At 47.0% G+C, this 26,507-nt stretch overlaps 1 protein-coding gene across 4 annotated transcripts in view; it reads left to right on the top strand.

Annotated features, from left to right (window-relative positions):
• The window catches only part of USP7 (ubiquitin specific peptidase 7), a 59,848-nt gene extending 38,999 nt beyond the window's left edge, over positions 1 to 20,849 (top strand). For 3 of the 4 annotated variants that reach the window (XM_009195964.4, XM_003916517.5, XM_003916518.4), the window contains 21 exons: positions 1,619 to 1,701; positions 4,017 to 4,126; positions 6,484 to 6,640; positions 7,735 to 7,879; positions 8,786 to 8,916; positions 9,867 to 10,001; positions 10,810 to 10,911; positions 11,105 to 11,210; positions 12,055 to 12,147; positions 12,232 to 12,299; positions 12,674 to 12,774; positions 13,814 to 13,967; positions 14,386 to 14,453; positions 14,929 to 15,037; positions 15,131 to 15,208; positions 16,512 to 16,612; positions 17,859 to 17,958; positions 18,449 to 18,568; positions 18,744 to 18,815; positions 18,982 to 19,072; positions 19,519 to 20,849. In XM_009195964.4, the coding sequence (XP_009194228.1) occupies positions 1,619 to 1,701; positions 4,017 to 4,126; positions 6,484 to 6,640; positions 7,735 to 7,879; positions 8,786 to 8,916; positions 9,867 to 10,001; positions 10,810 to 10,911; positions 11,105 to 11,210; positions 12,055 to 12,147; positions 12,232 to 12,299; positions 12,674 to 12,774; positions 13,814 to 13,967; positions 14,386 to 14,453; positions 14,929 to 15,037; positions 15,131 to 15,208; positions 16,512 to 16,612; positions 17,859 to 17,958; positions 18,449 to 18,568; positions 18,744 to 18,815; positions 18,982 to 19,072; positions 19,519 to 19,625 (2,231 nt within the window). In that variant the 3' untranslated portion in view covers positions 19,626 to 20,849. The remainder of the gene's footprint in view (positions 1 to 1,618; positions 1,702 to 4,016; positions 4,127 to 6,483; positions 6,641 to 7,734; positions 7,880 to 8,785; positions 8,917 to 9,866; positions 10,002 to 10,809; positions 10,912 to 11,104; positions 11,211 to 12,054; positions 12,148 to 12,231; positions 12,300 to 12,673; positions 12,775 to 13,813; positions 13,968 to 14,385; positions 14,454 to 14,928; positions 15,038 to 15,130; positions 15,209 to 16,511; positions 16,613 to 17,858; positions 17,959 to 18,448; positions 18,569 to 18,743; positions 18,816 to 18,981; positions 19,073 to 19,518) is intronic. The other variant, XR_002519132.2, reaches the window with a different exon arrangement.
• The last annotated feature ends 5,658 nt before the right edge of the window (positions 20,850 to 26,507 follow it).

Raw genomic sequence — 26,507 nt, 5'->3', positions numbered from 1 at the left:
CTCTGTCGCCCAGGCTGGAGTGCAGTGGCGCCGTCTCGGCTCATTACAACCTCCGTCTCCTGGGTTCAAGCAGTTCTCCTATCAGCCTCCTGAGTAGCTGGCATTACAGGTGCCCGCCACCACACCCAGCTAATTTTTGCATCTTTAGTAGAGACGGGGTTTCACCATGTTTTGGCCAGGGTGGTATCGAACTCCTGACCTCATGGGATCCACCCGCCTCGGCTTCCCAAAGTGCTGGGATTACAGGTGGGAGCCACAGAGCCACTGTATTGGGCCACATGCTTGGTAACCTTTTTATTGAACAGCAGGCATGGTGATTTTTATCTTGCTGGGCGTTAGATATTACTAACCTTTGCTCTTACGCACAGATAAGTGATTTGTTAATCATTTGCTTCCTTTGAGTCTTGTTTTTAAGCCTTGCTAGGTGGGAGAACAGGTTTTACTTGAGGGATAACCTGTCCCCACGTCCCTTTAGTTGTTAGCTGAGTCTCCCAGGTGTTCAGAGGTTTTTCCGCTGTGGCTGATGGGAACACAGACTTCCCAGCCTGTCATGAGCTCTGAAGGTTGTTCCCCCCAGTCCTCATCCTCTTGCTGCTGCTTTCCCTTGCCCCAGGTAATTTCCTCGATTTCACTAGTCAGTTCTCACTGACAGCTTCGGAAGAAACTGCACATCCCCAGATCTTGCTTTCTGGGCACCATTCTGCTTTTGGCTACTCTGCCCCTCAGGTTCCAACTCCCTTGGGCTCCTCTGATTCTCACTTCTTGGCTCTTTCTGGGTTTGCCTTTCGCTGGCTGCAGCCTGTAAACTCTCAGCAGAGCTGGGCCCATCACGGGACTCTCATTTGTCCCGTCAGGGATCCCTGTCCTGTACCACATGTGTTCGGAGCGTGACTGCAGCTGTTTTCAGTGTTGTGTAGTTGCATGTTTCCTTCATGATCGGAGCAGGAAGAGCTCTGCATACACTGTGGCTGCACAATTCTGTGTTGGATTGAGAGCTTGTCCCTCAGCATGTGGCTTGTCCTTTCACTCTTAACGTTACCATTCTTAATTTTAGGGAAATACAGTGTGTCCTTGTTTGCTTTTTATGTCCTGTAAAATTCTATTACTTTTTACTATTTTGCCTTTTCCATTTATCTACAATCCACCTGGAATAAGTGGGGGTGAGGAGATGCCAGGACCAACTTCCACTCCATCCCGTGTTGACCTCTGAGGAAATCGAGGTTTTTCTTGTTCTGCCACATCAGGCAGCCGTTCATCTTTGTGCATCTCTGCTTTTGAGACCAAGGGGTGGTCCATAGTGCCCAATTCCAAGCTGTCTTCATAATCATAGCTTTACAGTGTGTGCTTTGTTCAAATAACAGTAAAACCTTAACTGTTACCTCCATATTGTCATTTTAATGTCCTTAGGAAAGATACTAATGACCTTTGGCCAATGAGCAAAGGTGCTAACAGCACATTTACCTACAGTATTGGCTACAGGGGGAGAATTACTGTTCTTAATTAGTGTTGTTTACCTTCTCTGCTATTCCTAAATATGCTGATTTAAATAACTTATACCTGGGTTGGCTATATTATAAATGAAGCTTTAGCAATTGACTTTTCTCTCTCTTTTCCAAAGTATTTGAATCATTTGTGGATTATGTGGCAGTAGAACAGCTCGATGGGGACAATAAATACGACGCTGGGGAACATGGCTTACAGGTAACTTGGGTGTTTTGTGCTAGTGTCCTATTGTAGTTTTCTTCTTTATTTTCAGTTCTTTTAATTGCTAAATAAGAAATTGCTTGTGCCCTTTCATGTGTTTCTGGTATTTAGAGTATACAAGGATTCTGTTTCTTGGATAGTCGAATGGGGAGGGTGAGGGGGTATTAGGAGATGGGAGTGCAGCTGATTTATCCCGTAGAAGCACATCCAGCAGGATGGAGGGTCTCGTGGGGTTTTAGGAATCTTATCCTTTCCCCGTTCCTCACCTTACTGGTGTCACTGCTCCAGTTTTCCTTCAGTTTCTCCTGGTCACAAGTGGCATTTCTTGGTGAGTTGGACTGTGTTTATTTAGGTTGTGTTGCTTTATTTTTAAATGTATTTTTAATGAATTTAGTTTTCTGAGGATCCCGACTTTAGAATGAGGAGTGTGTTCTCTAGGGTTGTGGCCCCCAGTTTTCTGGGCATCTGACAGAGCAGTGAGCATGGTGCGTGACCAGGTGGCCAGCCCCCGCTTGGATGGAGGGAAATGAACTGTTCCTGGCTGCTGGTCTGGCTGGTCTGTTGGATCTGCAGTGTCCTCGTGGATCCAGTGATCCAGGGTCTGTTATGTCATCTTACAACCTTGACTCATTGACTCAACTGATTTATAATTAAAAATTTCAGGCCGGTGTGTGCTTACAAAGCCTGCCAGTGTATAGTTCATGATGCCCGTGTACCCATTTTGTAGTCAGCTTCAAATGTACTCTTCTGCTAGGTCTGTCCAGTTGGACTGAGGAACTGAGGTATAGATCAGAAAGTTGCTTTTTTTTTTTTTTTTTTTTTTTTTTTTTTTGAGATGGATCCTCGCTCTGTTCCCCAGGCTAGAGTGCAGTTGTGTGATCTCGACTCACTGCAACCTCCGCCTTCCGGGTTCAAGCAATTCTTCTACCTCAGCCTCCCGAGCAGCTGGGACTACAGGCACCCGCCATTATGCCCAACTAATTTTTGTAGTTTTAGTAGAGATGGGGTTTCACCATATTGGCCAGGCTGGTCTCAAACCCCTGACCTTGTGATCCACTTGCCTCAGCCTCCCAAAGTGCTGGGATTACAGGTGTAAGCCACTGCGCTTGGCCAGAAAGTTATTTTTTAATGAGAACTTTGGCAGCTTGGTGTGGTTAAGAAATATTCTGGTCTACTCACAAGAATTATTATTTTCTATTCTGGATGTTTTAGGGTCTGGTTGAGCAATGTGTATTTGAGTCAAAGCCTCAGTGGACAGCGGTGGAGACAGAATCCTTTTATCTTTCTGGCTGTATTAAAAACAGGCCCTTCCCCACTGTGGAGTGGGCTCCTGAGGTCTGTTTTTGTCTTTCCTGAGATAGCCCTGTCTTAAACGAGCAGCTCATGTACATCCAAGAACCTTGGCTTACGGGTGTGTCTTGTTATGGCCCCCAATTCCTCCAGGTCTCTTGCTAGCTACGGGGCAGGTGGGTTTCCAGCCAGAAGGAAGGTCTGCATTGGAAATAGAGCTGTGAGTCAGATGTGCATTGAGGGACCCTGACCACCTGGCCGTGGGTGAGATCGGCAAAGCCTGATTTTACTGAGGAACAAAGAGCTGGCCAAGATGGAGCAGAGACAAAGCGGGGCGAGAGCTGTAGAGTCCGATGTCCCCAGAGAAGGCTTGTTGAGAAGTTGGGGTGTCCTGTCCCACAGAGGCTGGCAGTCAGCTGGGGAAGGGCCTTGCTGACACTGGATCAGAACTTTCTTAGAAGTGGGATTGAGCCATAAGCACTAAGGGCGTGCCCTGTGATACATAGGTTCTTATGCAAACATCAAAGAGCCCAAGGAAAGGAAGCTTATAATCCTGCCAACCCATCACTGGGTTCATTGCTACTTGTTCTGTTTGGGCGTTTCATAAGCATACCTAATCTTGCGTAATTATAACCAGAGTTTTCTGCTTTTCCATTTAACGATTTTTCTGTGGATCTCCATAATTTGCACAGTGTTTAATGACTGTATAATTCAGCATCAAATGACTGTCTAAATTTCCTTAACCATTTCTTCCCCCATTGCTGGATATCAAGTTAGAATAGAATCCAAGGTAAGAGAATCTCACAGTCATGCTGGTGCAGCATTATTTTAACGAACAAAGAGACCCATAAACAGACCTAAAGAAAACATTTCAAAGATGCCCTAAATGGACACCTAAACTTCCCTGCCTTTGTCTCCAGAGTCCCCAGACATGTTCCAATCTTGCTGAGCCGCTGTTGATTTCATTGCTTCTAGGAGTAAGTAGAGGCTAACTACATTTGCGTTTCTTTTTCAATGTTCAGGAAGCCGAGAAAGGTGTGAAATTCCTAACGTTGCCACCAGTGTTACATCTACAACTGATGAGATTTATGTATGACCCTCAGACGGACCAAAATATCAAGATCAATGATAGGTAATCTGTAGTGGGATGTAAAGTTAAGATTTCATCATTGCGCTGGTCTAGGGGGTTAGTCTCAGTGCTTTCCTCAGTCTTTGTATTTTCAGTCCCACGTCTGATTTATTTAGATTTCCCTTCTACCTCTGTGTCCCAAGAGCAGCAGTGTTAAAGGAATTAATTTATGTCAAGTTTCAGAGGCCGCCTCTGCCGAGTCTGTTTCCCCTCTCAAGATGCTTTGCCCAGTCCCAGGGCTGATTTAAGTCCACAAGGATGGGGCTGTTTCTGCGTCACAGATCTTGCATTCACAGGATTTCTAATAAATTTAATTTTGGGCCGGGTGCGGTGGCTCAAGCCTGTAATCCCAGCACTTTGGGAGGCCGAGACGGGCTGATCACAAGGTCAGGAGATCGAGACCATCCTGGCTAACCTGGTGAAACCCCGTCTCTACTAAAAAATACAAAAAACTAGCCGGGCGAGGTGGCGGGCGCCTGTAGTCCCAGCTACTCTGGAGGCTGAGTCAGGAGAATGGCGTGAACCCGGGAGGCGGAGCTTGCAGTGAGCTGAGATCCGGCCACTGCACTCCAGCCTGGGTGACAGAGCGAGACTCTGTCTCAAAAAAAAAAAAATAAATAAATAAATTTAATTTTGACCAATTGTAAATGTTATTTCACAGGGACTTTTAGTGTATTTGTTTAAATAGGATTTTCCAATATTTTGTTGTCTCTCAGTTGGCATCAACTTCTAGAATGTGCTAGAGTTTTCAGGAATGCTAAAGTAGTTGTTTGTATGCCAATTACAAGTAGTTATTTTATTTTTATTTTTTTTATTTTTTGAGACGGAGTCTCGCTCTGTCGCCCAGACTGGAGTGCAGTGGCCAGATCTCAGCTCACTGCAAGCTCCGCCTCCCAGATTCACGCCATTCTCCTGCCTCAGCCTCACGAGTAGCTGGGACTACAGGCGCCTGCCACCTCGCCCGGCTAGTTTTTTGTATTTTTTAGTAGAGACGGGGTTTCACCTTGTTAGCCAGGATGGTCTCGATCTCCTGACTTCGTGATCCGCCTGTCTCGGCCTCCCAAAGTGCTGGGATTACAGGCTTGAGCCACCGCGCCTGGCCCTATTTTTATTTATTTTGTTATGTTTTTGAGACGGAGTCTTGCTGTGTTGCCCAGGCTGGAGTGCAGTGGCACTATTATGGCTCACTGCTGCAGCCTTGAACTGCTGGGCTCAAGCGATCCTTGTGCCTCAGCCTTCCAAGTACCTGGCTAATTTTTGTATTTTAATAGAGTGAGGGTTTCACCATGCTGGCCAGGCTGGTCTCAAGTGATCTGCTGGCCTCAGCCTCCCAAAAGTGCTGGGAGTACTGGCATGAAACACCACCCCCAGCCACAAGTAGTTTTTAGATTGTTAAAATACCAGGTGCAGGAGTGACAGTGTGCACTACCTTGTCTGATAGAGGATGCAGTAGTTTTATCCTGAGTAGGTTGAGCACCAGCTTTGTATGGAATGTAGATTGGTCATTCAGCTTTCAGGTTTGACGGAGAGTATAATCAAATCATGTTACTTGCCACCAGCTGAGCCTTTCGTCACCCATTCAGTCTTTATGTAGGTCAGAAGCTGTCTCAGCCAGAACTCACAAACTGGCAGCCTTCAGACCAGTTCCCACCTGTTGGTATGTTTCTTTAGGTCCTTACTTTGTTTTTGTTTTTATTGGAGCCAGTGGCCAACATTTTTTAAATTGTGAGATTTTACATAGATGCTATTGGCATCGTTTAGGAATCCAAAGGTTTGGCAACTTGAGGCCACCATTCCTGAAGGCTGCAGGGGCTGTGAACTGAGTGCTGGCTGCTTCACAGGCGGGGCGAATGCTGTGCTTGGGACCAGCCCCCACCCGTGGAACTTGCCTTCCTGCCTCTTAATTTTGCAACCCTGATGGTGAAATTTGGTCAAGTAAATCAAAATTTGTAGAGCCAGTTAAAACTTTGTCGAATTCAGGATGTCTGTAGAATATTAAAACTAAGTCGATAATCAGAGTGGGAAATATTTTTACATGTCTTTCTGAATTTGATTTTTCATGTTTCTCAGTTTGCAGATATCCTTAGTAGTCTTAACCTCTCGACCCTCAGAATCATTTCTTGATATATTTGGAATTCCCCCAGCCTAAATTATTCGTAGTGTGTATTTATTATGTTGACTAGGAATAATTATTTCCATCAAGTAGACTTTACGTTATGTAGTTCATAGGCCTTTCCAAGGCAGTTCATGCTTATCACATTAAAGATGAGCCAATACATTAAATGGCCTTACTTACTGTAAAGTGTGATATTTTTTTGTGTAAATTAATACTGAATTTCTTTTAAAATGTTTTCTAATAGGTTTGAATTCCCAGAGCAGTTACCACTTGATGAATTTTTGCAAAAAACAGATCCTAAGGACCCTGCAAATTATATTCTTCATGCAGTCCTGGTTCATAGTGGAGATAATCATGGTGGACATTATGTGGTTTATCTAAACCCTAAAGGGGATGGCAAAGTAAGTGCTGGGACCCAGGACTGAATGCGAGCTCATCAGAAAGTTAACACAGACACTCTGCTTCAGCCTGTTTTGGTTCCTACTTGGGACCTTGTCAGGGACCCCTAATTGATCTGTGTATTCTCCGGCTACTAAGTGCTGTTGTCCCATCCATTTAATTGCTGAGATTTGGAGGGAAATAGTAAATTAGCATTTGTGCTTCTCTTCGTTAGTAATCAATGTTGGAACCTACAGAATCCCTTATATCTCACGTGAGACACTTACATTTTCTTCTGAATGCTTGTGGGATAATTACCCATGCCATGGGCCCAGTTGGAGAGGCCGGCTGGTTGCATGTCCCTCTGCATGCCCCCTGGTCCTCTCTTGTTTCCTCTCATGGGGTTCTCATGCAGTCTTCACCACCACCCTTGGGAGCGTAGAGGGCGCCATACTCATTTGGCAGATGAGGATCTTGGAATCTACCTCCAAGACCACAGGGCCAGCACCCAGCTCCTGCCAAGGAGGTTTTATGGAGGGACCCCACGGCATGAGAAAACAGTGAAGAGTACCTGTAACAGTAGCGCTCGCCACTATTTAATACGGCTCCATCCACAAGGCAGATGGGAAGATAACTGTTAGAGACATGGCATGTTGACTTCAGTCTGGCCCTTAACTTGATTCCATAAAATGCCATGGGATAGGATAAAACAACCCATTTAATCTTATAACTAAAGTATAAAATTTGAACTCTCATTTGGTGTGCTCAGTATGGCCTTTTTAATTCTGTAAAGAGTTGGTAATGTCAGTAGATTGAACCTAAGTGGAAAACGGGCTATTTGAGTAGATTAGAAAAATTGCCATTGGGCGAACGGTAGTAATGCCCACAGAATGTTGAATGGGGATGGCAAAGGTCCTAGTGAATTGTATGAGTGGATGCCTGAGGCTCTGCCTGCCTAGCACACCATCAAGTTGTGTGCCCGTGTATGTATACACGTATATTTTTTCAACCAGGGGCATACCTAGAAGTTCACACATTTTAGAACAACGCTGCCTTCTAGTGTTGGGTGCTTGTCACAGTGCTTGATCGCTGCTGATGTGTGTTGCTTTCCTTGCAGTGGTGTAAATTTGATGACGACGTGGTGTCAAGGTGCACTAAAGAGGAAGCAATTGAGCACAATTATGGGGGTCACGATGACGACCTGTCTGTTCGACACTGCACCAATGCTTACATGTTAGTCTATATCAGGGAATCAAAACTGAGTGAGTAGCGTTCACTTTTGTTCTGTCCTTTACTGTGGTGGACTTGACATTTGTACCATGAATTCACAGTATCCTTTTTTGTCCAGACATGTTTTATGCTTATTCCACTATATTTACAACAGCCCAGAAACAAGCAGGGTTGGGCTTGTGCAGACTCATGGTACCAAGTAATTTCACGTTAATAGATTATTTTATTTTATTTTGAGACAAAGTCTCACTCTGTCGCCCAGGCTGGAGTGCAGTGGCGCGATCTCGGTTCACTGCAAGCTCCACCTCCTGGATTCACGCCATTCTCCTGCCTCATCCTCCTGAGTAGCTGGAACTACAGGGGCCCGTCACCACGCCCGGCTAATTTTTTGTATTTTTTTTATAAGTAGAGATGGGGTTTCACCATGTTAGCCAGGATGGTCTTTTTTTTTTTTTTTTTTTTTTTTTTTGAGACAGGGGTCTGGCTTAATTAAGCCAGGCTGGAGTGCAGTGGGGTCTCGGCTCACTGCAAGCTCCGCCTCCCAGGTTCCGCGCCATTCTCCTGCCTCAACCTCCCGAGTGGCTGGGACTACAGAGCCAGCTGCCTCACCCGACTAACTTTTGCATTTTTAGTAGAGAGGCGGAGTTTCACCGTGGCTATGGGATGGTCTCGATCTCCTGACCTCGGGATCCGCCCGCCTCGGCCTCCCAAAGTGCTGGGATTACAGGCGTGAGCCACCGCGCCCGGCCGCCAGGATGGTCTTGATCTCCTGACCTCGTGATCCGCCTGCCTTGGCCTCCCAAAGTGCTGGGATTACAGGAATGAGCCACCAAGCCTGGCCTAATAGATCATCTTATTAATGATGACCTAGAATCAGGAGCTTCTAAGGAGGCGAAAGTCCATCTGCAGAGGTCAAAGAGGATGCCTTTGTCCTGCAGGTGAAGTTTTACAGGCGGTCACCGACCATGATATTCCTCAGCAGTTGGTGGAGCGATTACAAGAAGAGAAAAGGATCGAGGCTCAGAAGCGGAAGGAACGGCAGGAAGCCCATCTCTATATGCAAGTGCAGGTCAGCCCCCACCCTTCTGGGACTCCTGGGTCACCATGAAGCAGGGCACCCATCTCTGTACGCACGTGCAGGTCAGCCCCCGCCCCTCTGGGACCATTGGGTCACCCACCGCACCGCAGGGCAACTGCCCAGAGAGAAGCTGCTCCACGTGCTCTCCTGAGCTTGGTCTCAGTCCCAGAGTAGTTCCTGATACACAAACCAGGACTGTTGTGCCCTTAGCTGCTCTGGGCAGCTGCCTGAGCATTTGTAACACCTGGCCCTGTTGGTGGCGGGCAGGGCCGGTTCACGAGTAAAGACTTGGGTGTCAGAAGTCAGGTCACCGGGCAGAGTAGCGATCAAGTGCACGTCAGGGTGTGTGTTGCTTCAGAAAGTACTGTAGGGGTTGGAGAAGGGAGGAGGTCATGTCACAGTTGGCTATGTAGCTAGGTCCAATTTATAGGTGAGTTAAGTTATTGCAGTGAAATACAGCCTCCTTTTCTTTTTTCTTTTCTTTTTTTTTTTTGAGACGGAGTTTCACTCTTGTTGCCCAGGCTGGAATGCAGTGGCATGATCTCTGCTCACCTCAACCTCTGCCTCAGCCTCCCGAGTAGCTGGGATTACAGGCATGTGCCACTACACCCAGCTAATTTTGTATTTTTGGTAGAGATAGGGTTTCTCCATGTAGGTCAGACTGGTCTTGGAACTCCTGACCTCAGGTGATCCACCTGCCTCACCCTCCCAGAGTGCTGGGATTACAGGCGTGAGCCACCGTGCCCAGCCCACAGCCTCCTATTTCTAAATAAATAGGTTTACATTTTGGTCATTTTATGCTGTTTTTCTTCATTGGTCTTCTGAAGAAGTTTCTTTAGAACAAAAAATGAGTTTTCAGCATTTTAATGTTTAAATGTGTTCAGTGTGGACTCATTTTTTGTCAGTTGTCAAGTCTTCTGTGTTTTCATACAAATTTTCAGATAGTCGCAGAGGACCAGTTTTGTGGCCACCAAGGAAATGACATGTACGATGAAGAAAAAGTGAAATACACTGTGTTCAAAGTGTTGAAGAACTCCTCGCTTGCTGAGTTTGTTCAGAGCCTCTCTCAGACCATGGTGCGTGCCGGTCTTATGGATGTCCCCACCCTGGCTCCCAAGGTCCACCTTCCTTCCCTGTCACTAGAAAAGACTAACTGCCTTTGGGGGTGGGTGCTGGATCCAGCTACTGTCTGACAGTGAGGAGTGTGACCCAGGAATGTTTCCTGCCTGAGAAAGTGCAAGAAAACCACTGACCCCCTGACTGCGGCTCTGGGGTACCCACAGGATTTCGCAGACATGTTTCCACTGCTTTTCCTCATTCTCCACTCCACTCCCTGCACCCCCATCCCCTCTTTATTTTTGTAAAATGGGCATTCGATCCTGAAGGATAAGTCAGTTGTCCAAATCAACCGGGAAAGAATTAGAATTCTTTTTCTTGCAATCGCAGTCTTTTTTCTTTTTTTTTTTTTCCGAGACAGAGTTTCACTCTTGTTACCCAGTGGCGCGATCTCGGCTCACTGCAACTCCGCCTTTTGGTTTCAAGCAATTATCCTGCCTCAGCCTCCCGAGTAGCTGGGATTACAGGCGCCCGCCACCACGCCTAGCTAATTTTTGTATTTTTAGTGGAGATGGGATTTCACCATCTTGGCCAGGCTGGTCTTGAGCTCCCGACCTCGTGATCCACCCGTCTCAGCCTCCCAAAGTGCTGGGATTACAGGCATGAACCACAGCACCTGGCCTACAATCACAATCTTAACATTAACATTTTCACTATATATGTATGTATATGTATATATATGTATATGTATATACATATGTGTGTGTAATACAGAGGACTAAAATATGAGTGTGTTTTTATCTTAATCTATTCTTAATATTTTTTCAGGGATTTCCACAAGATCAAATTCGATTGTGGCCCATGCAAGCAAGGAGTAATGGAACAAAACGGCCAGCAATGTTAGATAATGAAGCCGACGGCAATAAAACAGTAAATATTGTTAATAGCGTATCTGGTTTGGAACCGTGCAGGAGGTGTTAGTCCTCTGCACTTAGTGCAGCTTGTTTCCCTTTTGGTCCACTTAACTAGAATTGGACGTTTTCTTCAGTACTTGACTGTAGTTTTTCGCTCTGTCACCTAAGCCATTAGACTCTTCTAAAATCAGCGTCTCTTTTGGAAATAGATGATTGAGCTCAGTGATAATGAAAACCCTTGGACAATATTCCTGGAAACAGTTGATCCCGAGCTGGCTGCTAGTGGAGCGACCTTACCCAAGTTTGATAAAGATCGTAAGTGCCCACGAGACGCCTGCCTGCACTTAGAGCAGTAGCGTTGGATTCCTGGATTGTTGTTCTAAACACACAGGGTTAAGCCTTCTTCCCTTGCAGAAAGATCTGTTGATCAATTCCACAAATGCTCACTTGACTTCCTGATGAAGTCAAATAAGACTGACTTGGCTGCAAGTTTCCTGTGAGGCCCGGAGACAGTAGCAGCCATGTGGGGCCGTCCTGTTCTGTCTTCAGTCTCAGCTGCTGTGCTGTGCTAATCGCGTTGGTCAGATCCTAAAGAGCAGGGTTGCAAACGTCTGTCAGGGGCCAGATAGGCAATATCTCAGGCGTTTCAGGCCTTTCTGTCTGTACTAAGGCGGCCACAAAGAATATGTAAATGAACGGGCTGGCTGTCTTCCAGTACAACTTTATCGACAAAACAGGTGGATCGGAATTTGCTGACCCTTGCTATAAAATGACACTTTTATTGCTGTGAGTGGTCACTTCTGGCAAAGACACAAGACCATGCGCAATCTTCCCGTGGCAACGCTCTTCCAGCCAGTCAGTGCCAGGTCTCAGAACTAGGAATTCTGAGTTTGCTGCACTCAATACCGTCTTGACTGTCTAAATGTAGTGGGTTTCCATGGGTCTGATGTTCGGAAACTCTGCGGTCATAGCCTCAGCTTCGTGACTAAGCCACATCTGAAGTAACTTTTAGGTACCTTAAGCTGTCATTTCACTTGTCACTGAGCTATTCAGCTTACTGTTTTTTTGTTTTTGTTTGTTTTTTTGTTTGTTTTTTTTGTTTTTTAAGCTTTGTACTGAGTGTTTGGATCTTAACAAAACTTGTTTATTAACCTTGTAGATGATGTAATGTTATTTTTGAAGATGTATGATCCCAAAACGCGGAGCTTGAATTACTGTGGGCATATCTACACACCAATATCCTGTAAAATACGTAAGTCTTTTGTGCACTTACCTTCGGAGTAGACTTTGCTCAGTACATTACAGCTACACATTGACAATATCTTCTTTCTCCTAGGTGACTTGCTCCCAGTTATGTGTGACAGAGCAGGATTTATTCAAGATACTAGCCTTATCCTCTATGAGGTTTGGATGGTTTATTTTTCCATAATTAGTATATTCTTAGTAGTTTGTGGAGGATTTTGTTTGTTCTTTTTACCCCGAATTTGTTACTCTGTTAGGTCTACCAACTAACTCAGGGCCTCAGATGATCTTGAGAATGACATATTTAGATTTGTGATTTGTTTTTTTTTTTTAATTTATTTTTTATTTTTTATTTTTTTAGAATTAGTTTTACATATTTGTGGATTTATTTATTTAGCTTTTTCCGTTAACATTTTAACTTAAAACGTGAATAGAATTGGGTGTACAGAAAATACTTAAGTACATGGAAGACTATCTGGCCATATTAAACATTAGACAAACTTTGCAATGTAACAATTTTATATCTTTCACTGTAGGAAGTTAAACCGAATTTAACAGAGAGAATTCAGGACTATGACGTGTCTCTTGATAAAGCCCTTGATGAACTAATGGATGGTGACATCATAGTATTTCAGAAGTATGTACTTTGTGAAGGATTATATCACTTTCTACTAATTTCAGGATTTTTTTAAGTTGTGGAACCAAGAAACATTTGTACCTAGATCCTGAGCCACGTTTTTGTTTTTGTTTTTTTAATGTAGCTCTGTTGACAGGCTTTCTCTGGGTTTTGAAATTAGGTGTGGTGAACATTTTCATTTCATAAAGCTCTTCTCAATTCCTTAAAATGTCTCAAGTGCACGTGGCAACTGTTAGCAGGGTGGCAACAATTGCTTCCTTCCCCTAAGATTTATGAAATCAAAACTCCTTAGAATGTACCTACTTGGGTAATTCATTTCAGTTTGTCTTCATGTAAACCAACCAGTCTTTGGTCTTAGACACTCAGTGTCTGAAAGCGGCTCGATGGCACATGAAAGCCCTGATTTGCTGACTCACGGTCAGAGACTGGGCTCCACCACCTGTCAGGTCTGTGGGCAAGACACTGCGTCCAAGTCTGCTCCTGTAGAGGAGGCGCAGGTGCTGTTGTTACCTAAAGGGGTTTTGTTTTGTAGTGGGATGAGAATGTAAAGCCACCACGTTGTGCCTGGCTCAGTGCATCCCCTTGCATACTTGCCTCGCTTACAAAGGGGAACCTGAAGGCCGGGCGCGGTGGCTCACGCCTGTAATCCCAGCACTTTGGGAGGCCGAGGCGGGCGGATCACAAGGTCAGGAGATCGAGACCACGGTGAAACCTCGTCTCTACTAAAAATACAAAAAATTAGCCGGGCGCGGTTGTGGGCGCCTGTAGTCCCAGCTACTCGGGAGGCTGAGGCAGGAGAATGGCGGGAACCCGGGAGGCGGAGCTTGCAGTGAGCTGAGATCCGGCCACTGCACTCCAGCCTGGGCGACAGAGCGAGACTCCGTCTCAAAAAAAAAAAAAAAAAAAACAAAGGGGAACCTGAATTTATCTTGCAAGAGAGCCTGTTGGTGTCACTGTTGTGTAAAAGATGATGCCATTTTTACCAGCTACCCCCTGCCATGGTCTTTGATTCAGACTGCAAACTTTCTCCCCCCACCAGGGATGACCCTGAAAATGATAACAGTGAATTACCCACCGCAAAGGAATATTTCCGAGATCTCTACCACCGCGTTGATGTCATTTTCTGTGATAAAACAATCCCTAATGATCCTGGATTTGTGGTTACGTTATCAAATAGAATGAATTATTTTCAGGTATTTAATAAATGCTCCTTTCCTCTTCAGATCCCACTCCAGAAAGACAAATTTCTTCCTTAAAATGCTTGTCGAAGAAGCTATCTCATGGTTTTGGTTCAGGAGGGGCTGTGCCTGAGGAAATCTCCCACTGAAGTGGATTCAGGCTGATACTGCCATGGGAGCTAGAATAATTGCCATCAGAAAAGAACCTGTAGACCTCACCATTAAAAGTGAAAACTTTTCAAAGTTATCTTCATCAGATATGCTATTCCCATGGTGATACATTAAGGAATAATATAGTTTATTCCTGTTTAATAAATTCCTACGGAATTTAAATTCAGGCTGCTCATAGCACGTTTTACGTAATTAATCATGAAGTTTATGACCAGGTTTCAATTTTTTCCCCAAAATATGAACCTTCCTTTCTGTGTCTCAGGTTGCAAAGACAGTTGCACAGAGGCTCAACACAGATCCAATGTTGCTCCAGTTTTTCAAGTCACAAGGGTAAGTCATATGCACGGACACTTGCTTGGTGTTGACTGCATGCTTTCCACAGTTCATTGAAACATCTTGGAACTAATAATTAGCTCGCCATTTCACCCGACATGCCATTTCTTGCTTAGTTTCAGAATTGTCACCACTCACATCTTGACCACATTACTCTGAGATGTTAAAATAATTGACAGCCTCATCCAAAGCCAGACTGACTTTAGATACATCCTCAGTGCATCTCTCATGTGTCCAGCTGGTCAGTCCTGCCAGGCTGCTGGGTCTTTTGTCACTATGGCAGAGAGCATTCAAGTGTGACAGCGAGTGGGACTTAGTTCTCGGGAAACAGGAGTATTAAGTTAAACCCCATGCTAGGTCCAAATTTCAAGTCCAGATGTAAGGCCAGCGGTTTGCTTTTATGCTCACTCACAGATATTTGTTTGTAGGCAAATAAACAAGTCATTTATTTATATGCTGTTTTCTTGTGTAGTTATAGGGATGGCCCAGGTAATCCTCTTAGACATAATTATGAAGGTACTTTAAGAGATCTTCTACAATTCTTCAAGCCTAGACAACCTAAGAAACTTTACTATCAGCAGGTATGAGTCCAAATTAATGTAACTATGGGTAATAAAGAGAAGGCTTGGGTTTTTGGTGACGGTATCTGACGTGAATCTTTCTTTTCTTAATAGCTTAAGATGAAAATCACAGACTTTGAGAACAGGCGAAGTTTTAAATGTATATGGTTAAACAGCCAATTTAGGGAAGAGGTGAGTTTTTTTAATACTATAAATTTTAATTTTTATTGGAATTTGCTTATTGTTTCTACCTGTCCCCAGACGTTGAAAACTAAGACAGCAAAGAAAAGCACTCTAAACAACAGCACGTGAAAGGGGCTGGGGGCGACCTGGGCCAGTCTTTCCTGCCTCCTGGCAAGACCTCCTGAGGCCTTTGGGTACATCACACGTTAAGCTAAGGAACCATTTGTTCGGAAGCCAGCCCTTCCCTTCCAGGTCCCACTGTGATGCTTATGCATTGCCACTTGGCTGAGGGGGAGGATCCTTCTCCAGCTATTCCTGCCACGGCCTGGTCTCAGGGAGTCCAGCAGGCCTGTGAATGGAGTGGGCCTTGACTCCCCTGTGCGCTTACTCCCCAAGCTGCTAGTGTAGACAGCTCCAGTGTCACATGCTTACTCCAAACAGAAGACACACCCAGCCACATTTTAGGTGGTTCTTTTTTGAGACAGGGTCTCGCTCTGTCGCCCAGGCTGGAGTGCAGTGGCACCATCTCAGCCCACGACAGCCTAGACCTCCTGGGCTCAAGTGATCCTCCCACCTCAGCCCCCAAGTAGCTAGGATTACAGGTGTATGTCACCACGCCCAGCTCATTCATACGTGTGTGTGTGTGTTTATATATATATATATGTGTGTGTGTGTATATATATATATATATATATATTTTTTTTTTTTTTTTTTGAGACAGGGTCTCACTGTATTGTCCAGACTGGTCTTGAGCTCCTGGGCTTAATTAAGCATCCTTCTGCCTAGGCCTCCCAGAGTGTTGGCATTACAGGCATTAGGTGGTTCTTCAAAAAAGTCTGTGTACCTATTTGGATGCCAGATCTCTCACCCTTTCTAGCTCTACAAATATAGAGGGAAAATTCGAGACATAAATAGCCTCACCTTTGTAGAACTGAGTTCCCTGAAGGCCCACAGTCTGCTTCTGGTCTTGTATCTGGACCAGCATTCCTTTCTCATTGTGCTGAGAATTGGGAAGGCCCTGGGTGACCCTTCAGGATCATTTCCTGAGAAGGTGTTCTGTAAATGACAGGCTTTTTGCATCAAGGCCACTTTTGTTAACCTCCTGTCAGTATTTGGTTGGTTCTAGGTTAGGGCCAGTGTTCTCACTGTGAGTGAATTCACAGATGAGGGAGTTGGGGTGGGAATGAGAGCAAGAACATGGGGGCCAGCTGGGGACAGTTGAGAACAATGATGCAACTTTCTCCTCTCTTCCTTTGTGGTAGCAGACTTTTTGCTTTCTTGAAAGCACTTATTTTATCTTTTCATTACTTAGGAAATAACACTATATCCAGACAAGCATGGGTGTGTCCGGGACCTGTTAGAAGAATGTAAAAAGGCCGTGGAGCTTGGGGAGAAAGCATCAGGGAAACTTAGGCAAGTATTTCTTGAGCCCAAATGTGGACGGTTAGTTAGGGGTGGCAGTAACGCTGACCTCTGCAGCCGCGTCGGTGGAAATCACCCAGCCAGAATCCATGCGCATCATTCCCAGACTCAGTGGGGTGTGCCTCAAGTTGCAAAGACATTTGCACAGAAACTCAACACAGACCCAGTGTTGCTCCAGTTTTTCAAGTCTCAAGGGTAACCATCAAGGCGGTGTGGTGCAGAGGGTTATGCATGTTTCACAATTAAGCCATGTTTGTCCTTCTTCGCCTTGCATTTTCTGATAACATTAGCTGTAGTCAAAAGGCGTGATTCCCATAGAAAAGCCAAACAGAGGAACCGTATGATTCCATTTGAATGACGAACTGAAACTGGAAAGGGTGACTCTTGATTTTGTATTTGACAGATTGAATCACTTCTGATCCATCTAGCCAGCATTTGGGCTGTAGAAAGAAGCCCCTGAATTGATTGTTTATTTCAGAGAGAGGGGAATGATTCTCGCTACATTGACCTGTAGTCGCTTGGAGGACAAATGGCCTTTGGGGGCATTTGGTTCCCAAATTTTCTTTAGTTTTAATAAAACAGTTATTAAACAGTGAGACCCTAATCTGTTACCTAATAATAAGAGTAAGTGAGGAAAACGCCTCAATCAACTGTGAATTCCTTGTGAGAAAGGTTTACACAAGTTTCGGAGGCCCAGTCTGTACATCTCTGCCCAAATGTGGCCACTTCCCCTGTGTCCAGCAAAGCCCTTTAATCTCGTGCTTCGAGGGGACCCCCTCTGCTTGCCTTGCCCCCAGTCTCTGTTTCTGATATTTCAGATCCTCTTAAAAAAAAAAAAAAAGACTGGGCGAGGTGGCTCACACTTGTAATCCCAGCACTTTGGGAGGCCGAGGTGAGCAGACCACGAGGTCAGGAGTTTGAGACCAGCCTGCCCAACATAGTGAAACCCTGTCTCTACTAAAAATACAAAAATCAGCTGGGTGTGGTAGCACACACCTATAGTCCTAGCTACTCGGAAGGCTGAGGTGGGAGAATCGCTTGAACCTGGGAGGCGGAGGTTGCAGTAAGCTGAGACCACGCTGTTGCATTCCAGGCTGGGCGACAGAGTAAGACTGTCTCAAAAAAAAAAAAAAATAAGCATATCATGGTAACTTTATTTCTTTCTAGAAAACCATTTTATTTTTATGCGAGTATACATACTTCATTTTGCCCCACTTTTTTTTTCTTCTCTGTTCAGGCTGCTAGAAATTGTAAGCTACAAAATCATCGGTGTCCATCAAGAAGATGAACTATTAGAATGTTTATCTCCTGCAACAAGTCGGACGTTTCGAATAGAGGTATCTGTCCCCGACACCATTGGCACCAAAGAGTATTCATGAGCCCCATCTGCTGCATGTTTAAATATCACAGCAAAGTGTGCAAGTAGCTTGGACTGTGTTTATATACCAGTAATTGAGGTATATGATTCCATGGGTGGACCTGCAGTGTTTTTGCAGAGAGATTAGTCCTCAATTTGGGTTACTAACCCAATCCAGACAGAAACTGTGGATCACTTGGATTTAGAGCTGTTGACATTTCCACAGGGACTGGAATAATAACAGTATTTGGTGTCTTAAAATTCAGTTTTTTGGGGGAGGAGGAAGAAACTTGGATATCTTCTGGCTGAGGCTTCCATGAGCGCCCATCATTCTGGCTGGATCCAGGTGTGGCATTTTTAGCAAAAACAGGCTCTACCCTCCAGGCTAGAGTAGTGTGAGAATTGAGATATGGACACTTTGACCGCATCACTTGCACTTATAGAACTGTGTCTGTCATCCATGTCCCCAGGAAATCCCTTTGGACCAGGTGGACATAGATAAAGAGAATGAGATGCTTGTCACAGTGGCGCATTTCCACAAAGAGGTCTTCGGAACGTTCGGAATCCCGTTTTTGCTGAGGATACACCAGGTATGATGTTGTGGTTGACCAAGTGGCTCGCATCAAAACCTGGAGCCTTTGAGTGGCTGCTGTTGCTGAATCTGCGCTCCTGTTGGGGCTGGGCATTTGTTTTGGCGGCTGCCACGTGACGTGGCCCGGGGGTGCCGGCAGTGACTGTGTGAGCACGTGTCCTTTACCATTCCAGGGCGAGCATTTTCGAGAAGTGATGAAGCGAATCCAGAGCCTGCTGGACATCCAGGAGAAGGAGTTTGAAAAGGTGTGCAGCTGGGGCCTCCTGGGGGCTTGACGGGCCACAGGCTCAAGCCTTGCCTAGCATAGCAGCCTAGGCTTTTTTTTTTTTTTTTTTTTTTTTTTTTTGCCAGAGATGTGAGTTTTACTGATATACAGAAATAATGGAGAAGTTTTAATTTTTTTTCTTTTAGTTTAAATTTGCAATTGTAATGATGGGCCGACACCAGTACATCAATGAAGACGAGTATGAAGTGAATTTGAAAGACTTTGAGCCACAGCCCGGTAAGGGTTCTCCCCTCGGGGGCTGGTGTGGGTTTCAGGCTAAGAAGCAAGTGGTCTGGGGCTGGGAGGGGCAGCCCCAGGGGCAAGTGCCAGCTCTTCTCTCTCCACTGGGTGACCTGTGGAACCAGGAGCAATATCATTCCATAACCTATGAGTTCTTAACAGATCCTTACATCCTTTGTAACCTGTGAGTTCTTCAAGGAGAGAAGCTTGGACGTGTGTTCAGGGTGATTGAAACTGAGGGTTGTGAGGACAGTGGCTCTGAGGTGCAGTCAGGGTGTGTGTGGGCCTCCTTAGCTCCAGGTGGGCGTGCAGTTCAGGTCCTGGCTTCCCCGCAAACTTACCCCTTGGGGAGCCACGGGGATGCATGCCTCACTGGCCACCACCCCGCTGAGGGCTTCCAGGGCTGCTCTGTGGCCTCACTTGCTTTTCTTCGTCCCCACCAGGTAATATGTCTCATCCTCGGCCTTGGCTAGGGCTCGACCACTTCAACAAAGCCCCAAAGAGGAGTCGCTACACTTACCTTGAAAAGGCCATTAAAATCCATAACTGATTTCCAAGCTGGTGTGTTCAAGGCGAGGACGGTGTGTGGGTGGCCCCTTAACAGCCTAGAACTTTGGTGCACGTGCCCTCTAGCCGAAGTCTTCAGCAAGAGGATTCGCTGCTGGTGTTAATTTTATTTTATTGAGGCTGTTCAGTTTGGCTTCTCTGTATCTATTGACTGCCCTTTTTGAGCAAAATGAAGGTGTTTTTATAAAGCTTGGATGCCAATGAGAGTTATTTTATGGTAACCACAGTGCAAGGCAACTGTCAGCGCAATGGGGGAGAAGAGGTTAGCGGATCATGGGTCCCTGGCTCAAGGTCTCTGGGCTGTCCCTAGTGGGCATGAGTGGCTCGGCTGCCTTCCTGGGGTCCCGTGCACCAGCCCTGCAGCTAGAAAGTCTTGTGTTTAGGCTCGTCCGACCTATTTCCTTCAGTTATACTTTCAATGACCTTTTGTGCATCTGTAAAGGCAAAACAGAGAAACTCACAACCTAATAAATAGCGCTCTTCCCTTCATTGTGTGCATTGTCGGCCCTTCCTCGGGTTCTCCTCCTCCAGCTGCCTGGGGGCTTTTTAATAAACTCGTCTCACCTCGTCAGCCACTACTGTCTGCAGCCCCTTTGCAAAGTGGATGCACTGAACACAGTCTGGACAGACATCGTGGGGGTCTTTTTTATTAAATCAAGAACATTGTTAAATTCAATTAAGGTTTACTCTGCTGCCTCGGCAGACTTATGATCTCAACAGTTCATACGAGCAGGTGAAAGAATTATACATAGAATTTCGTTAAAGTGGAACAGACAACAACAAAGCCTTTTAGCAAGAGGCATGCTCACTAGTGGTTAGTACGCTGTTGACTTTGTAAAAAAGTTAAAAAGGAAAAAAAAAGGAAAAATGAAATTGTATATTTAATGAATGAACATGTACAATTTGCCACTGGGAGGAGGTTCCTTTTTGTTGGGTGAGTCTGCAAGTGAATTTCACTGATGTTGATATTCATTGTGTGTAGTTTTATTTCAGTCGCAGCCCCGTTTCCTTTTCTTTTGGAGCTAATGCCAGCTGCGTGTCTAGTTTTGAGTGCAGTAAAATAGAATCAGCAAATCACTCTTATTTTTCATCCTTTTCCGGTATTTTTTGGGTTGTTTCTGTGGGAGCAGTGTACACCAACTCTTCCTGTATATTGCCTTTTTGCTGGAAAATGTTGTATGTTGAATAAAATTTTCTATAAAAATTATAATTCAGTGAGTGACGTGGAAGTGGAGGAAGATTTCTACTCTCCCTGGAAACAGGCCTGGGAAACCTTGGCATTTGTAACAAGGTTTCACTGAAATGTACTTTTCCTTCTAATTCCGTTTTGCGGGGGCAGGGTCTCTTGTTTTCATTCCTTTCTTCTTCTTTTTTTTTTTTTTTTTTTTTTGCCTCTAACTAGTCACATTTGCTCTTAAGAAATAAAAGGTTTTCCAGGAGGGAGCTGTGTACAAATGAGGTGACTGGAGATGTGACCTGACGTGTCACGAGGCCCCTTGGGGTGGCAGGCGCTGTCGTGGACATGGTCCTCGCACTGTCCCATCGGCCTTGCCTTCCAGCTCTGTGGCACGGTTTCCTGGTCTCTGGGCCAGTGTGTACCTTGGAGTGACTTCCTTTCTCAACTTCCACTGCAGTGTGTGTGCCTTCTGCTCTGAGAGCTGCCTTGTGACCTGTGTGATAGAAAGCAGGGAGTGAGGGCCCCCGGGGACCTGGCCCTTCCCTCCCTCCTTCCTTCCCTAGAAAGAGGAGTTAGAGCAGGGGTGCGAGAGCCGTTCGCTGTGAGTTTGTCTTTGAACGAACATTAAGGTGTCTTGTTTTTGTTCTGGGCTGGGGGTTGGCTGTAGTCTTAGGTAACTCAAAGTTCCTACTCTCCCTTGAGATATTAAATGACTCTTTTTCCAAAAAACGTGTTGTAATGTTTCCGTCGTGTGCCGTGTTCCCTTTTCCACGCACTCCCAGTTACAGTGTCAGGAGTTTGAGTTTGTTAAGCTGGTTTTGGGGAGACAAGTTGAAATTTTAAAGAAAGAAAAATGAACTCCCCTTCCCCGGCCTCACTATAACCCTGGGACTATTGTGTCTTCTCCCTCTATGGGGTGTGGATGCCATCTGTTGACAGCGTTCTGAGTCCTCACAGCGGAGGGCCTGGAAACCACTGTGTGACAGCAGGGGCCTGTGGTCACAGTGGCCCTTTGCGCGCCCTCGCACACAGGAGCAGCGAGCTGAAGCAGTCTCGTTTCAAAATGAGAAGAGCAGCCAGGCCCAGTGGCTCACGCTGTGAGCAAAGCCCAAGGGTGACACAGTGGCACCCTGCCGAGTCCCCTGCAACATGGGTGCCGTGATAGAAGCCACGTGTAGACACCATCACTTCCTGATGGAGGCCCTAACCCAGCTTCTCTTTCACAAGACAGCAAGGACATTTGGCTTCATAGATAACATTGCTCATTTGTTGTGAGGCAAATGTTTATGGTGCCAGGGATGGAAATTGTGAGTAGTTTTAAAGTCTCAACTCTGAAACCACCTTCACAGTTAAAGCAAATGCGATAAAACCTATAGCACCTGGGCCGGATGCGGTGGCTCACACCTGTGATCCCAGCACTTCGGGAGGCCGAGGCGAGTGGATCACTTGAGGTCAGGATCGAGTGGATCACTGGCCAGTGTGGTGAAACCGTTTCTACTAAAAACACAAAAATTAGCCGGTCATGGTGGCACATACCTGCAGTCCCAGCTACTCGGGAGGCTGAGGCCAGAGAATCACCTGAACCCAGGAGGCGGAAGTTGCAGTGAGCCGAGATCACACCACTGCACTCCAGCCTGAGCGACAGAGTGAGGGAGACTCCATCTCAAAGCCATAGCACCTGAAGGTTCCTTGAATTACTAAGGCGATATGTGTAAGTAAGACATCACTCTTGTCATTTGGGCTTATGTTAGGGTCAGAGTTGATAAACTTTCTGTAAAAGGTCAGAGAGTAGGTTTGTGTGATGGTCTCTGTTGGGACCCTCAGCTTTGCCAACGTGGCGTGAACGCAGCCACAGACAACACTTGAGTGGTGAGGCTCTCCCCACAGGGCTTCGTTTTTTAAAAACCCGCTTTGTAGGTGTACCAGCCCTGGATTACAGGGAAATGATCCTGTGTTCATGGCTTGATATAAGGGCCTCTTGGGCCAAGAGAGCTTCAGATTAGATAGCCGAGTCACTACCTCCTAGTGGTATGTAGATAGGTCCCCTGGGGGAGTAGAGGAGTCAAGTTGACAACCAGACCTTGCCAACCCCATTGAACTACATCCCTAAGGCTTTTGTGTGAGTAGTGGGCAGTGTTTCCGGCCAGCCTTGCTACCACCCTATTCTCACCCAGTTGTGTTCATCAGAACTTTGTCTTAGTGGAGCTGCTGGTCACCTGTGGCTATAAAGCACTTGGAATGTGGCTTAAGTGGCAGAGGGGGTTGAATTTTAATTGTATTCTAATTTGCACATGTGGCTGATGTCTTCCAGGCTGGATAGGCAGTTCTAACAAAACATCCCCCACCTTGGGAGTTACAGGGACTAACTCGAGGGCTTTTGAGTGCTACGTGAAGCACAGGCATTGGAGTGGTCGTTCTTTATGGCCTACTCCCTCAAGGAAGCCTTCGGGACATTGGTTTTCTGGGTGAGAACAGTTAAGGACAGAGTCCCCTATCCCTGCGTTTTGCTGTTGGGGGAGATGGGTGCCTGTGCATCTTCTGCTGACTTGCTTTCCACAGCCTTTAACTGAGTGAGGCTTGGGAGCTGGAGACCATGAATGATCTGTGAGCAAAACTGTGCAGGTTCCAAAGGGAGGGCCCCCCCCATCAGCTCCAAGTGGTCACTGACCCCCTACAGGCTGCCAGCTGTCAATGGCTGGATCTGGGGGTGGTCCTGGGGGTTCACAGCATGGTGCCTGCACAGCGCGTGGGCAGCTTGGGAGAGGGAAAAAGTTACGGATTCAGACCACCCGTGAAGTCCAATTTGTGTAGTAAGACTGGCACCGCCTGTCCTTCACCACCAGTAGTCAGTGCCACTCAGCCCTTTGAAACTCATTGCTGCAGAGCTGGTTTTGCAGTGTGGAGGCAGAGAAGGCTGGTTAAGGCCAGCCCCTCCCTGGTGGTGAGAGTTAGTCCAGAAGCTGCTCAAGGTTCCCAGCCTGGCCTTGATGGCCCCTCCATGCTCTTTATCCCATAGGGCATGGCTCAAGGCCAGGTCCACCGGGCACATCTTTCTGCCCTGGCTGAGCTGAGAACTGCAGTAGGGAAGTGGTATGGGTGGCCTTGTGAGGAAGGCCACCAGCCGCCAGCGAGCTCTGCCCACGAGCTGGCATCAGTGCCGCTCCTGCCCATTGGGCTCCTGTGAGAAGGTGGGGTGGGGGCTGTTCTGATTCTTGCCTCCGGTTAATTAGGAGGGACAGTAGCAAGAAACCCCTTTGTGATAACCATTGTGCACGGTGAGCCAGCCCTGAGGTCAGCAGTGAGGCGTCTGGTGGCCCAGAATAGGACAGAACCTTGAGCCGTGGGGCCTTGGCCCTTGCCCAGTGTGGAGCAGGCATTCAGACCCCCACTGGCCGCCCGCCTCACCTCCCTGTTTTCCAGGTAGCCCTGGCTCAGCCCTGTGTGCGTAGGTTGGGGGCTGTCTCCAGTTTCAAATGAGAGTTCAGCAACTTGCCAAGCTGGTCTGCCAGTGGTGGGCTGCCCTCTGACAAGCCCCAAAGCTGGGGAAGAGGCCTGCCCTGGGCATGGAGGACCACATCAACGGTCAGGGAAAGGGATGCAGGAGAAGGAAGCCCCAGCCCTGCCCTAGCCTGGCCCTGCGACAAGGTCCTGGCATAGGAGAACCAAGGCTTCCCTGGGACAAGGCCTCAGACACAGGAACACCGAGAGACTTAGAACGGCGGCTCAGGTCCTGTTGTTTAAGGCAGTGACTGCAGACATCCCGAGGCTTGGGTCTGGGGGTATTCCAGGGGGCTGGGCCAAGGGACAGATGAAGTCCAGCCCCACTTGGCAGCCTCTGAAGACCCCAGTTCCTCTGCACCTACACCTTCAGACAGCAGAACCCGAGGAACCTTGACTTCTTCTTTTTTTAATGTGTATTTTTGTCTTGTTTTTTTTTGAGATAGGGTCTCACCCCATCGCCAAGGCTGGAGTGCAATTGTGCAATCATGGCTCATTGCAACTTTGACCTCTTGGGCTCAAGCGATCTTCCTGTCTTGGCCTCCCAAGTGTCTGGGACCACAGGTGTTACCACCATGCCTGGCTAATTTTTTAATTTTTTGTAGAGACAGGGTCTCCCTAGGTTGCCCAGGCTGGTCTCAAACTCCTGGGCTCAAGTGATCTCGCCTTGACCTCCCAAAATGCTGAGATGACAGGGGTGAGCCACCTCGCCAAGGTGAAAATGCTGGATTTTCAACGCAAATTCTCCTATTTCTAAGAGTTGGCAAGTGACGTTTTCCTAACGGGACAGTCTGCATCCAGAGCGCCTGGGGACTGATCCGCAGAGTCACAGCAGAAGCTTTCAGCCATGCCAAGGACCTGGCCACCTCTGAAGGCACAATGGTGACTGACTCAGGCCAATGAAAGCTCTCCTGTGACTGAGGAGGACCTGGCACCCCCAGCCAGTCCACACTGAGTGAGCAGAGCCTGGCCATGGTCGGACACTGTCCCTGGACTGCAGGCGCTCATGTCTCTGGAGCCATCTGGGAACCCGAGTCAAAGCCAGCAGGCTGCGTGGAATCAGAACGAGGGGCTCCAGCTGAACTCTGCAGATGGCGGAGGGTTCAGGCTGCAGGTGGGCCTTGCCAGCAAGACCGAGCAGCCCCCGACTGTCGCCTGCCACAGCCCGGCTGCGCTGCAGAGCCAGCGAGTCTCTCCCTCTGCATGGTGGAGGCCCGGTGGCTGGGCCCTCGTCCTCGGTGAGACCCTCGCGCCTCACCTTGAGATACAGCCTGGATGGATGACCACTCACCTTGTCCACCAGGGGCTTTTCTGTCTCCCTGTGTTGACGTGGTGCCCCTGTGTCCTCATTTATTACAAATGAGAGGTTACTTCCTTTGTCTTCAGGGACGTACTGGGGTTCCCAGGTACTAGCTGCCTCATTTGTGTCAAAAACTTCACCATCCAACCCTAAAAATCTTGCTGAGTCTCTGAAGTGGAAATGGAGGCTCTGGGATCTGCAGCTAGTGTGGACTGGGAAGTTGTTCTCCCGATGTAGCCAGGCCTTTGGGTGGTGGCAGAGGCATAGGCATTGGGGAATTTTACTCCAGGGAAACCTGTCCCAGAACTTGCCCTTCCCCGGGGCTGGTGTGACCTGAGGACCTGTCAGCTCCATCACGCCAGGCTTTGACCAAGATGGCTGTTGCCTGCCCTATGGCTTCCAGGAACCTCTGCCTGCTGAAGACCATATGATGGAAGACAGGTAATGCTCCCTTCTGTCCCTCCAGGCCTTTGGCCACAGACACGCACACACGTATACCCTTCCAGACCCTCAGGCACACACACACCCCCCTCCTCCAGGCCTTCAGCCACACACACACCTACGCACATGCGCTCACCCACCCTTTCTTCCAGGCCTTCAGCCACACACACACATGCACCCCTCGCCTCTGTGCCTTCCTTCCTGATGCTGGACCCTGAGGTGGACAGACCTACATCTCCAGCGCTGATCTAGTTACTCACCTCAGCCTCAGCTTCCGCATCTGTACGGTGGGGCAGTAAGGGGTTGATACCCCATCAGTGTGAGCCTTACAGCGCCCCCAGCTGCAGTTCAGTGAAGACAGCTTCACATGCCCCCAGCTCCCGATTACTCCTCTTCTTCCCCCTAATTCTTCCCTTACTTTTCTCCCCTGTGAAATTCATCTTATTTGA

This window comes from Papio anubis, chromosome 18, assembly GCF_008728515.1.
Source record: "Papio anubis isolate 15944 chromosome 18, Panubis1.0, whole genome shotgun sequence".
Taxonomy (NCBI): Eukaryota; Metazoa; Chordata; class Mammalia; order Primates; family Cercopithecidae; genus Papio; species Papio anubis.
Note: the sequence above shows the minus strand (reverse complement) of the source record. Positions and strands in the feature narration are given on the sequence as shown.